General features: G+C 38.6%; 1 protein-coding gene across 1 annotated transcript in view; it reads right to left on the bottom strand.

Annotated features, from left to right (window-relative positions):
• Positions 1 to 977: 977 nt before the first annotated feature.
• The window catches only part of tgfbr1a (transforming growth factor, beta receptor 1 a), a 48,749-nt gene continuing 34,901 nt past the window's right edge, over positions 978 to 14,825 (bottom strand). The window contains exons 5-9 of the mRNA XM_084118937.1: positions 14,584 to 14,751; positions 13,144 to 13,300; positions 6,370 to 6,494; positions 5,687 to 5,817; positions 978 to 3,907 (exon numbers count right to left, since the gene is read on the bottom strand). Coding sequence (XP_083975063.1) covers positions 3,782 to 3,907; positions 5,687 to 5,817; positions 6,370 to 6,494; positions 13,144 to 13,300; positions 14,584 to 14,751 — 707 coding nt within the window. The 3' untranslated portion in view covers positions 978 to 3,781. The remainder of the gene's footprint in view (positions 3,908 to 5,686; positions 5,818 to 6,369; positions 6,495 to 13,143; positions 13,301 to 14,583; positions 14,752 to 14,825) is intronic.

The raw sequence follows: 14,825 nt of genomic DNA, 5'->3' as shown, positions 1-14,825 counted from the left end.
TCCCGGGTCACTTTATCCGTGTATTTTCCGGAATCTCTGTGTGAAAGGGGCTTTATTGACATTAAATTGTAATGGTTGTTAGCAAAGAAAAGGGAAAAAAAATATGTCGGCTATATAGACAATAATCAGGACACAAGTGTAAGCAAATCCTCAGTTTGTGGAACATGAGACAGCACCATAGACTCGCACACAGTTAAATAGAGTCCGCCGGGATTAAATGAACTTGACTAGATGTTTACAGTGTAGCGAGTCAGCTTTTCAGATATGCTGTTTCTTTTTACATGCGATACATTTGTTCTGCTCTCCGTATCCTTGACTGTTGTGTTGTGTAGAGGTGAAAGCAGGAGATGGACTTTGGAAGTCTATCAGCTTATTTGTTTGTCTTCCACAACACGTCAGTGCACCAGAGGACCCCTAAGACAAGTGCAACACCTGAGAAAGTAAAATAGACAGTTACCACAGCTACACTTTACAGGAATCAGGCCCAAGTGCTTCAATGTATGTAGCTGTTAGATACACTCCCGTACAAATGTTGTTCTGCGGTGCTGCTCAAGAAACATTTCTTATTATCAATGCTGATAACAGTTGAGCTGCTTAATATTTTTGTGGAAACCTTAATGCATTTATTCAAGATTCTTTGATGAATAGAAAGTTCAAAAGATTTTTTTTTTGTAACATTGTAACCTTCACTTTAGATCAGATTAATGCACCCTTGCAGAATAAAATCTTACTGACCGCAATCGGGTTTGAGCGGTAGTGTATGAATGCTTTTCCTCAGCGGTATATTAGTGGAGAAATCTTAGTGGTTCACGTGATCCTGAACAATCGGAGAAGAAGAAAAACTGTGACAATTCTGCACATGTTCTCCGAGATGTTCAGCGCTGCAACAGAGAAATAAAACTACAGACATTCATACGAGAACATCGAGAAGACAATGTGTTGTCAGCTTTCATTACAAACAACACCAAACTCTTTTTCAGGTAAAATAAGTACCTATTTATTAACATGTATTCCAAATTTACAAGTTTAACAGACAGAAAATAAGACATATCCATTACAATTCTTTGAGCATTCATATTCTCGTCCAAATACAGCGATTCATCTCAGTGTGTCTTACAATTTTTCAATCAAACCTGTGAACACTACTCTGAATGATAATATGACAATGAAGAAGCAAACAAGACTCAAAAGCCTTGCATTTGTGTTTCAAATATTAAGGAGAGAACTAGAATACTAGCACTGACCATTTCTTCCAGAGAAACAAATAAAACAGAGACTTTTTTTCAATGCAAGCACTTTGTACAAATCAATGTCACATCTAAATGAATAAACCTTTATATACACTGAGGTAAATGATCACATTGGTCCGAAGAGGTAATATGCTTTGACATGAATCATGTTTGAGTTTTGCACAGTAGTGTTTTTCAAAATTATGTTTCTGGCTCTTGTAAGATGCTTCAACGTGACCCAAACTAATTACATTTACACCAACTGTAGTCGAGTAGGCACTCAATATAAAAAGGCTTCTGGAATGACTTCTATAGAGCTGAAGAGCAACATTTGTCTGCACATAAACAAAGACCTTGGAATGAACAGAGAAGGACAGAAATATGATGACCTTCAAATATCAGCAAATAGTTACAAATACAGAGTCAAGTTACATTTGGGGGCTTGTGAAAACTAATAGTTTGTGACTCCACAGAGAGCAGAACAAATCTTTATAAAATTGAGGCACTTGTATTGCATCATGCACTGGAGAACACAGTGAGATTGCATATCACAGCGAAAGTGTTCCTGGCTGTATCCTACATCATTTCCCACCCTTTCGTGCAATTCATTCATTCATTAAGGAAATGCCAGAGTCGGGAGAGTGATGAGAGAAACGAAAATTCTGTCATTAATTACTTACCCTCATGTTCTTCCAAACCTGTGTGACTTTTGTTCATCTTCGGAATACAAATGAAGTTCATTTTAATGGAATAAAATTCCTTTTAGTCCATTGGAAGTCTATTGCACCAGAGCTTTAATGCTTCAAAATGTTCATAAATACACTGTAAAAAAAATCCGCATAAATTGAGCGGTTTAATTCAAGTCTTCTGAACAGACACAATCACTTTATATGATAACAGCTCAATTCATATGGATTTTTTTAAATGATCCTTTTGTAAACTTTGAAGTGTCAAAGTTTTAATTACATGGACTTCATGTTCATTAAATCTCATTAAAAGTATCTTCATTTGTGTTTTCAAAGATGCACAAAAGCCTTATGGGTTTGAAATGTCACAAGGGTGAGTAACTGATGGCAATTTTCACAATTTTCTTTACATCTTAATCTTTCAGTGTCTTTGGCGCAGAGAATTTGAGATTTCCACCTGACGTAACTGAAGGACATTCCCAAAGATTTCATATTTGAATTTCCAAATAAAGACAGATTACTCAACAAAAAGTTTCGAGATCACAGAGATAGTTTGATAAGAGACAAAGCACATTCATTGACTCTCAGCACTCTTACTCTCCGGCTATGAAATAAAATAATCAATAATCAAAGGAGCACTTATTGCTTAACTTGATACAGACGCAGAGTTACGCGATACATCCACGAGATACACTGCAGCTCAATGACTGTTGCTCAACTACATGTGTGAGGTCACACTATTTAAAACAATCAAAATGGTGTCTCCATTAAAACAGTGCTTACAGCTAAACTACTAAGACTGGATAACTCAACCCAATGAACATGAACAGACTATATGCACAGAGAAAATACAATACAATACAATACAATAGATAGGTTTGCGACTTTCTGAGCTACATGTGTCAGTATTCTCTTAATGCCTCAAGGAGCATGAATGGAAACAGTAAATCGGACTACAGAAACGTATAATCGGATCTTCATCACAACAGTACCGTCTTTTCAAATGTGTATAAAAAAACGCACACTTTCTTTTTACATTAACACGGATTTGCTGTAGCTGGGTTGGCCTTTGTACAAATAGCTTTAATGACTAACCCAGTTTTGTGCCTGGGTTCTTTAAGGACTGGTCCCTTTAGGCAACACCACAGGCTGCTTCTAATATGCAGTATGATTGTGCTGAATGTGCTGCCCTCGCTTGCTCTGTCTGGAAAGCGAGTACGTCGGTGAAGTCACATTACAAAACCACTTCTGCATACTCAAGCGAGACTTTTGAGTCAATGTTACAGCAGAATATGATCCTTTAACTGCTGAGCTGTTTGCAAACAAGTGCTTGTGGTGAATCCGATGTCCACTGTAAATAGACGTAGTACTTGATACCTACAAAGATCCTTTTTTACCAAATATGGTAAACATGAATGATTCAGAGCAGTGGCACTTTCTGGGACAAAAAAAAAAAACACAGCACGGACTACATATACATAGTGTGTGGTTCTGTGTAGTATACCAGCATACAAATAAACACAAGCAAGTCCAGTCACATATGTACATCTATAGACAACAGGCTATATACAGAAATAAGTCCATAAAGGCTCAAGTCCAGCAAAGCGCATCAATGACACCGAATGGCTGTCTGTTGTTAGTTTGGTGACTCACCAGTTGAAGCATGGGTGACTGACTCCTGGTTAAGGTTGTTTGAGATGGTTTTGAGATATCTTTTCATGGATAACAGGGAACAGCACCAATTGCTTCTGGTTCCTCAATATCCCTGATTGAAGTAAACCTCCACAGAGGATGTAACACCCTCGCTCACCCCTCTAGATGAGTGGAGGGAGTGGATAGGTAGTGTAAAGATGATGAGTTGTTGCTCTATATCTTGATGCCCTCTTGTTGACTCAGCTGGGATAGCGACTTCTTCACGCGCAGCGCAGTGAGGCGAGCCCCACCGTTGGCGTACCAGCATTCCCTCATGATCTTTGCCATCACACGCAGGGCCTGCGGGCAGGAGGACATAGATGCTATCACAGATATAATTGCTATGCTACACACTTCCATTACCTTTCTTCTGCATCCTCACTCTCTTGCATACAAGCACAACTCTGAGCTTTTCAGGCAACATATTTCTGTTGTTGCCAATCGGTTAAAATCTATTTGCCATTGGTTACACAGAGAGTCAGGAAATCTTTGTGCACGTCCATATGAGTCAGATATCATCTTGTTGGAGTTCCTGCACATGAAGACATGATGTCCGATACTGGGAGTCAGTCTCACAAAACTGCGCTCGCTCATGAGTTAGTGGTTTGAATCAGACTCAATCATTCAGAGCCATTACAACGAACTCCCTTCACAGAATGGAGTTAAATAAATAAAACTAGAAAAAAACAACAATTATTAAGTTAAAGAAGTTATTAACTAAATCAACCAAAGCGCTTTATCAAGAAATTCTTTAATTTGTCATCTAAAAAGGTAATTTTGCTCCTATTCAAGTAATGAATGACTCCCTCGTCATTTTCATGACCTACATTCATGACTTGCAATAAGAAAGGTCATATAAAGAAATCAATGTAAAGCTAAGACGTGAAAGAACTCATAGCATTTAGCTGCTTCTGAAAACTCACCATTTAACAACGGTTGGGTTTGATATGTTTTCATTGTAGGACCTTTAAAGCAGAGAGCATGAAGCGTCTTGCCTGCTGTGGCCTTCTCTCGTCCTTTTCATTAAACAGCACAGTCTAGACAGCTCTTTATTTAAACATACGTGCAGACAGGAAAAAAGTTCAATTTTTTTTTGAACTCGCTATGAATTCGCTATGCTTTTGAAACTTTGTGAAAGTAATTTACGTGGATCAGTTCTCTGAGAGAGTGAGATGTGCAGGTTCTCTGGGTCACATCAGAATCGAAGGTTAGGGTGTCATGTGGGGCGTGGCTTTTCTCCACTGACTTACTATGATGTTCAAAGCGTTTCTAAGGATGCTGATTTTTTTAGAAAGCAGCTGTCTGACTCTGAGATGGCGAACGGGAACATAGTTTGTTTAACATTAGCATAACATTATTAAATGTTTGATAACAGTCAAGCCAAATGCTAATCATATCAATTACCGCTGTGTGTCCAACGCTGTAGAGAGCGATACATAAAACTCATTACCATTCTCTTACGACTTGTAGATGAGCCTGTATAATTTGTTCCTCCTCCTCTTCTTCTAAATCAGTTTCTGGTTCAAACATATGGCTGAATTAAACCAATTAAACCAATATTTCCACTTAGGTAGTCCGAGATGGTGTGATTGAATGTCATCAGATCTTCAACCAAAACCAGTGTCCAGACTGGTTGCCAGACTGACAGCATGTCAGTTCAGGCCTGATCTAATAAGCTTGTTCTCTGCATCTGCTTTCCCACAAATAACCATTTACAAAGTGTGAAAATCAGAGAGCAGCCATTTAATATTGGGCTACACAGTAATCAAATGTGTCTTTTACATCGGCAAGCTGTGATAGCTGTGCAGACAGATAGTTAGATTAGAGGCTTTTTAGGATTGCAAATTGAATGCAATTGAATCTTCCCTTTCACAGCAGTAAAAAGCACATCAAGATAGAGTGAGGAAAGAGTGGTGCCTCCACTTATGCTGATGGCATAGAAAAAATGATTGAAGAAATGAAAGAGGAAAAGCAATCTAAAGGAGATCAACAAGATTAAAATGGGCAGTTTTGGATGAATGCATTATCTACAAAACAGTCATCTATAAAAAATTTAAAAAAACCTGAAGGAATGCTCACCTCGCAGCTCTGCCACCTGTTAGGGATGTTGGCACGAAGCTTTTGGTCACAAACTACACGCTTCATATCCTCTACTGACGGATCGGATGGTACAAGGTCATAGTAGGGGAGCTGGTAGTCCTCATGGATGCCTGAGTGGAGAATTTAGCCCACAAGAGCACATATTTAATGACTTGTTACCATAAGAGGTTATTATTTCTAAGATTATTGTATGTAGAATATTGTAAGTGGGCTCCAAAAGTCTGAATCCAATCTGGGATTAATTATAATACATTATAATACAGTCACACTTTATATTAGGTGTCTTTAACTATTATGTACTTACATCAAAAAATAAGTACAATTGTATTACAAAACACTTTTGCTGCTATTGCGGTGGGATACAGGTAAGGTTAGGGACAGGTTTGGTGGTATGGGAAGGTTTAAGGGTGGGTTAAGGTGTAAGGGAAGGGTCAACAGTGTAATCAGATAATATAATTCCCAATGTGCTGTTTTAAAATAAAAACATTAAAGAAAATAATTTTAAATAGTGGTCTCAGACTTCAGGTCCCACCATAATTCACTAAACAAGTTGTATTTTTGCAATATACATATATAAAGATATATGTAAATGTTACCCATAACAATGCTATTATTATCATGCAACGGAAGGACAGAAAATAAATATCATCACAGTGTCCTACCTCCAATTGAACACCTGCGAGCAATCTCCCAGAACACCAGACCCAAGGCATAGATGTCTGCCCTTTTAAAAGACTCAAAGTGCTTCATGTTAATGGAGTCATCCAGCACCTCAGGGGCCATATACCTGTAAACATGACATGTCAACAGACGTCCCTCAGCGTAACATTATTCACACAACCTTACACATCTCTGTCCACATCTAAACATCCATTTCATCCTCCTTGGTTATGGCTGTTCATTTTGACAAGCTTTGGATGTAATTGAATTTTTCTTTTCACAGCAGTAAAAGAACATTCCACAGGAATGAATGGGACTTTTTGTCCTGTTAAGAGCAAGATTTACAGTAAAATGTGCTGATGAAATTTCGACATTTTCGCAATTATTCTTGCATGGGCATGATTACTACATAATTCAACAGGATTAAAAGCTGTGGAGAATGGGAATCAGAATCAAGGAAATCGCAGTCAAAAGAATAGAGATACTATTTAAAGCAATTATGAGATAATATTATTAGTGTGAGCAGAAATGTTCCCAACTTATCCAAATATGTAAATGAATTAACATTAGGTTATTAACAGTAATTTACCTTTGAACAAATATAGGCACTTATGATGTTATACATCAGTCCCTCCAGGATTTTCACAAGAATTAATGCAAATTCAAACAATTTCTTCATTATTTGCAGCAGCTTGAATTTCTTATTTATGCAAATGTTCTGCAAAAAATATAAACCTGATGGGGAAAAGCAAAATCCATAATTCTGATCGTGCAAGTGATCCTTTTGTGTTAAGCATTTTAGATGAAATTAACATTTATAGGCTACAGGTTTAATGATATTATTAAACTACTATATATATATATATATATATATATATATATATATATATATATATATTAGGGGTGTAACGGTACACAAAAATCACGGTTCGGTACGTACCTCGGTTTTAAAGTCACGGTTCGGTTTATTTTCGGTACAGTAAGGGAAAGAAATGCAAACATTAAACTGCAGGTTGTTTATTACTATAAACTTTTTTTTTAACAATTTGTTTACACTTTTTTTAAACACTTTTTAATAAAATATATATAAAATAAAAAAAAGAATAAGAAATAAAATACTGCTGCAAAGTTCTCCACTTAATAAAATACTCTCAGTCTCAAACCAATATCACATAATAAATTTAATGAAAAATATAAATAAATAACTATGATTACAGTGCAGCATTACCAATCCCAGCTTGTAGGCCTGCTCATAATTAATATAATAATTAAACTTAGAATCACCTAATTAAATGAAACACCAGGGAAAAAAGGAACAGAAAATAGCCCTATATTAAAATAATATTAAACATATATATCAATGTATTATTCTTTTTCAATAATCAATCAACAATCAATTTAAGATTTTTTTTCCCATTTTTTTTACTAATTATCAAAATAAAATATATTCCTACAAAGCTATTATTACCAGAGCATGTGATCAGAGCAGGTAATTTTACCATTGTTGCTAGCGTGACTATATCAGCTCAGCAAACAGAAGAAACTGAGAAACTACTACTAAGAAATTTCACCTTATTTGAGGGGACTTTGCTTTTCCAGTGCGTGATCGGTACATGATTGGAGTGTTTGGGCCGTTAACGACAGAGCAGAACGCGCAGCGCAAACACGGAGTCGAACATTGAGAAGAGAGCGCAGCGCGCAGACACACACACACACACACACACACACACACACACACACACACACACACACACACACACACACACACACACACACACACACACACACACACACACACACACACACACACGGAACGGAGAGTGCGGCGGCGCACACGGAGGCGGAGCGGAAAAGCTTTTTTTCGCCCTGCAGTCGATTTCATTGGTTTAGGTTACAGTGACGACGGGTAAAACTAAAACCAGACGGGCTCTGGTAAAACTTTAGAATCAGCTGCAGGGCGGAATTTGCGCTGAACGCGAAGGCTTCCGCCACTTAATATGTTCGTGTGGAAACACGAAAATGTACCTATGTTCCGCACACAAAATATTGCATTCAGTCATTCGGTACACACGTGCACCGAACCGAAAGCCCTGTACCGAAACGGTCCGGTACGAATACACGTACCGTTACACCCCTAATATATATATATATATATATATATATATATATATATATATATTAGGGCTAGGAATCGATTTAAAAAAATTAACTAATTAATTGCACAATTTGCTGTAATTAATTGCAATTAATTGTATTTCCCCCAAGCTTGTAATCATCAATATTTAAACTTAGAATCACAGAAAATAGCCCTATATTAAAATAATATTAAACATCAATACATTATTGCTATTATTACCAGAGCATGTGATCAGAGCAGGTCATTTTACCATTGTTGCCCAGCATGACTATACCAGCTCAGTAGGGCTATTGCAAACAGAAGTCTACTACAGAGAAATTTCATGTTATTTGAGCGGACTTTACTTTTCCAGTGCGTGATCGGTACATAATTGGAGTGTTTGGGCCGTGAACGACAGAGCAGAACGCGCAGCGCAAACACGGAGCGGAACATTGAGCAGAGAGCGCAGCGCGCCGACACACACACACACACACACACAACACGGAACGGAGAGCGCGGCGCACACACAGCCTTTTTTCTCTTTCAGTCAAAAACTCTTTTGGCCAAAAAAATGCCATTCGGCGGCATTCAAAACCAACTGGTATAGTATTTGAATTCAGCTTTGCTAATTGTAACGTACACAGCATCTTTGTTTTGTCAAACGCGCCATCAGGCAACTTTTTAAATGCAAACATTCCTCTTAAAACTCCATCCTTGTACTTCTCCATCATGACAGGGTGACTTGGTTTGGTACACTAGCAATAGGAGCCGCAACAGAAAGTCATTAAAACGAGGCAAAAAAAAAAAGAAAAAAAAAAAGAGCTGCGTTAATTGCGTCATTTTTTTAACACGTTAAACATCTCAAATTAATCGCAAAGATTAATGTGTTAATTCCCCCAGCCCTAATATATATATATATATATATATATATATATATATATATAAAATACTGAATATAATGTGGGGTTATTGATGATCATATTTTCTAGGACCACAGTTGTTTTCAGAAATTAAACAAAACATTTACTCTAACGGTCACTAATACTAATTATATTAAATTTATATTTTGCCCCTTTTCACAAGATGTAATATAAATCTATGGTGTCCCCAGAATGTGTCTGTGAAATTTCATCTCAAAATATCCCACAGATAATTTATTATAGCTCGACAAATTTGCCCCTTTTTGGGTGCGAGCAAAAACGCGCTGTTTTTGTGTGTGTCCCTTTAAATGCAAATGAGCTGCTGCTCCCCGCCTCTGTTCAGAAGACTGACGATTCTTTACACGCGCTTCAGATACAATAACAAAACACGCGAATAATCTCACTCATACAAAATCTCAGAAATAACCAGTAGCAGAGTGCAGCCTTACAGGGAGACTCAGGAAGAGGTTGCCACTTTTAGACTGCACCTGGACGTTTCTGAATGGTTAGTGGATACATTTATGTAGTTGTTGTGGATTTCCATTGATTCATCCGTTTCTGTGGGATTTCCGTTGAAAATAAAATTAATCCACGGCTCTCGTCTCATCTGAGGCTGGGACTCTAAATAGTCTCTTCTGTGCTTGTCTGTGCAGCCAACAACAGAACAGTTTGCATGTTTTGCTCGAACTTTTGCCATTGCGTTAGAACTGTTACACTGTTGTAAACCAAATGGCGTCGCCATGAGTGGAAACGTGCAGATTAAGGGGCGGTAATATTATAATAAGATCCCCTTCCAACAAGAAGGAGAGCGAAATATGATTGGCTTATTTTTGACATGCTTGCAGAGAAAGGCTTACCAAAACAAAAGTTACTGGGTTGTCACTTCACGTTTTCTGGGTTGGTAGATGCACAGGGACCAATTATAGCACTTAAACATGGAAAAAGTCAGATTTTCATGATATGTCACCTTTAATACATAAACAGAGCAATTCAAAGAGTGTCCTCACACCATTGGTGCTCGGGCCCTAAATATCAACGATTATTGGTGGGTTTTCACTGATAATCAACAATGCTGCAAATATCACCAACATTTTTTGAGAAAATCCGCAGCAAATTTAACAATTTTGGTCTGCAAAAATGTGACTATTTTTTAGTCGTTTATGCAAAATTCAATATAAAACCCTAATTCCAATAATATGGTAGACAGCAACAGTTGCTGAGGTAGGAATGCTCTGTCATGTGTTAAAGATGGAGCTTTAAAGGTGCAGCTGTCTTGTGGGTTGCATAGTGGCCTAAAACATGGTTTTCCTTTAGAAACCGAGACAACGTCACTCAAGTGAACGCAAGGGGGATAAGAAGGCTGTGAGGAAGCACCTTGACATTCAAAAGTCACATTCAGTTATGGTCACAGCAGGAGACGATGTACTGTATACTGGAATACTTGAGTGTCAGTGAGTGGGTGTCACAGCCTGTTACACCCGGGAGTAGTCTAGGGAAGTGTGTGTGCAAATGGTGTCCAGGGGGCACAGAAGCGAATGGGCGCACCGCTGAGAGCCTCTCGCTGTAGATGAGATGTGACACACTCCTGCAATAACAACAGGGTGAGTGGCGTCCCTGCAGCATTGTCCTTCACAACACACATCTCACCCTCTGAGTGTCCTCTAAATCAACTCAAGACTTCAGAACTGTGAGGGTGCCCGAGGAGTGAGGTCCCACTCCCAACAGAGTATGTCAAGAGACATGACAGTTTAGCATCAAGGAATGATGGGTCAACAACAAATAAGTGTCTTTAATGAAGGAAAATAAATTTTATTTGTAATTCTTTTTGTTTAGAACAATGCTGAATTCTTAGAAATGTACTCAATAGCCGCTTTCCGACCAAGTAGTTACAGGAACTTAGTTCTAGGAACTGTCCACTTCTAAACAGTTCTAAGAACTACTCTCCCCCAAACTCGGTTTTGCTGTTTGCGTTCGCACTGGCCAAGTGGCCATAGGAACTGGTAGGAGGGGTAAGGGAGTGATGCAAGCACGGTGACTTTTATTTTGACGGCGCAACGGACCTTTATTTTGGCGGCGCTGAGAACGCCAGAGCAAACAATGCTCGCATTCTCTGTGTTTATTAGTTAGCGATCTGTCTAACAGTACTGTTTAATATGTTATTAGATAGAACTGTTATAGAAAGTAGACAGTATATGAAAAAAAGGTTATTAGCCTATGCCGTGTGGTTGATGTCCAGTGTTGCTAGCTGGGCAGATAAACATAATCATGTTTGGCTTGGTCCCCTCAAAGTTGCGTTAGAGGTTTAGAGACCCATCTATCACTGTTTTCCATGTTTGTATAGTTAGTGTCTGGAGTAAATATATAGGCTATAATCTGTGTGTTTACATTATAGCTGTTTTAAAAATGGCGGGTGCTTGTGTTCCGCGTGCGTTCGGCCAATCAGCGTACACTAACGTCACGGGTAGTTCCTATAGTGCTGGTTTAGACCCTACTCTGAAGTAGGACCTAAATTTGTTCCTCCAAATGGAGTTCTTAGAACTAAAATCATTCCTAGTTCCTGCGGTGCGAACACGCCGACATCCGGGTACTTTAGCCAATAGTTCTAGGAACTGTGAAAAGGTTCCTCCGGACAGAAAGCGGCTTATGTATTCATGCTGGTTTCATATGGTATTAAAAAACTTCCAATACAATTTTTAAGAAATGTTTAAAGATGTCCTGAAATGGAAGTTGCATTAGTTGTTTCTTCCCTACTGTGGCATATATCCGAGTTCTGTCACGACAACTCTTGGGAGTGATTGGCATGGTAATGGGTATGACAATGTTGTATGTTTGGTCTTGGCGAAATAGATCTGCTACGCAGCTGCTGCTGTAGAGCTAGTACAGGACTTGCTACTGCCAATACATACACGACACGCCGCTTTGAGCAAGTAAGACATGCTGCTGCTGTACAATATAGCGTACATGAATTACCCGTAGCAGATCAATACAGGTAGAGCTGGGGAAGGTGGAGGGTTTCTGAAAGTGCGCTGCACTGCTAAGGCAAATGCTACCCAAGTATTTGAAGGTTGAGCAGCGAGCTCATTGGCTCCTGATACTGATACGGCAGCTATCACAAATGATTAATTCTTATACCATGGTCTGAATACTCAATTCTGATTGACTGGAAGGAGTGCAATAAAACCACGTAATGCAGAAACATTCAAGAAGACCACAGAAACTTGTTGTCAACGCTGTCCCAATATAAATTATGATGTAATAAATGAGCTTTATAACATTACATTTCTCAGCAATGAGACAGTCACATCGCTGTTTTTGAAGTAATTAATCTTGAAAAACAATCTCTTACTGCACTACTTTATCTCTAGTTGTGTCTCAAATGATACAGCAAAGCAGTTTTGTTGATTTTTCCCACAAAAAAATTATTACTAAATAAAAGTATTACTATTATTTTTACCCTCTACTTCACAGGAAAATACAGAGTAGACACGAAAGTAGGTGTGAAATTGACAATATGAAATTGACAGTCACTGAATTGCAACAAACAGCCGCAAAGTGCTATCTTATGAAATTACTCGCATTTCACTCTTGCATAAGCTTGAATCATTGACTGTTTCACAACACTAATATTCACAGGCACACAAAGCCCTCATCTCATGCAAACACTGTGGTAGAGCGCGAGTCTGTTAGCTGGATCTAGACATACGTCGCTGTTTGATGGTGCAGAGTGATGAATTACTGACCTTTTAGTGCCCACTCTGTGGTTGGGTGCAATGTCAATTGTGTCTGTGGCTGAGTCGTGGCGCACAGCCAATCCAAGGTCAGCGATGCAGCAGGAACCATTCTTCTTCACTAAAATGTTTTTGGATTTCAGATCACGATGGGCAATGGCGGGCTTACCTGAGGATTGGACAAGTTATAGTACAGCATTTACTCTATTACCATTCTCTTCCATTTAATTGAGTCTTTTTCTTAAACAGCAGGACATTTAGGGTGTGTTCACACTTTGCAGGTTTGGTTCGATTAAAATTAACTCTGGTGCAACCACTTTGTTAAGCCTAAAGTATACTTCGTTTTTTTATGCGTACAGTACGCGTACACGTAGCTTTTCAAATTAAACTCCATTTGATAGCGTGCACGAACGCAGGTGGTCGACACATGCGCTCTTGAAACTTTCATCTTTGTCCAGTGACTGCACTATTTTTCTCCAGAAGTTACGACCGATAGAAATGTCTTTGTATTCTTGTGTTCTTTGTACTACTGTGAAACAATGGCCCGGGTCAGTGTTGACACCTTGTGGAACAACTGATTAGGGCTAAACAAATTCAATGCACATGTGTGATCGATCTGCGCATACAAAGTATGCGTGGTTACAAAAATCAGGCAGTATGCATACTATTCTGGCGACGAAATTTGCATCACGTATGTGGACCCTAACATACCCATAAAAACGAAGTGTACTTTGGGCTTTAATACGGTTCATTTGAATAAGTGTAACCACTGCCATCCGTACCCTGGTGCGCACCAAACAAGATAGTCCGTGTTGCATTCATATTTCTGTTTAACTGCACCAGAGTTTGTTTGGAAGCAGACCCCACAAGAGAACCTAAAAAGGACAGAATGCTCAAGCATACCTGGTTCTTCTCCTCATAAAAGTTATGATGCCCATTATGGTTTGTACAGGCATCAGAAACAACATCGTCTCTTTTCAGCAGATCTTCGATTGTGTATGTGACGGAGTTTTGTGTTTTGACTCCTTTACACATTTTATAAGCTCTTCATGAGTTCTCAACAGGTAAAAATACCATTATATTTAGCTTAGCACACAGCATTGTTATACACATACATAATGAAAGCTGGGGGTTTTTGTATCTTAAGGTTTGGTAAAAAAAATGACAGTGTGAACGCTTAAGCGAACCAGGACTAAATGTATCGTTTTCTTTTTTGGTCCAGACCAAAAGAACCGAACTACAAGTGTGAACACACCCTCAGTCATACACTTTGTTTCTGTTACTGTCGTGTCACATTATATTACTGTATATAAAATATCACAAATTTGATTTGAGGAAACAAAGTGGACAGCCTAAAGCAGCATATTTATATGAAAATGTTTGCATGTTCATGTAAAAATGTCTGTGCTTCAGAAAGTATCAAAGAAAAGTGACTTCTGTATTGTGACTTACCCTGAGTCCCCACAATCTCCATATGCAGATGAGCAAGACCGCTGGCAGCGGAGAGAGACAGCTTGATCATGCCCTCCACTGTGACCGTGTACCTGTTCAGGTAGTCAAACAAGGAGCCGTGCTCATGGTAATCAGAAACCAGCCACAGCTGAGTCCACGTGCCGTTATCTGAGATGAATAGAAAGAGCAGAACCCCTCAATGCTTTAAACTTCTAAATACATCAATATCTGGCAGCTCAAAA

Source organism: Abramis brama (genome assembly GCF_963993115.1).
Source record: "Abramis brama genome assembly, chromosome: 7".
Lineage (NCBI taxonomy): Eukaryota > Metazoa > Chordata > Actinopteri > Cypriniformes > Leuciscidae > Abramis > Abramis brama.
Note: the sequence above shows the minus strand (reverse complement) of the source record. Positions and strands in the feature narration are given on the sequence as shown.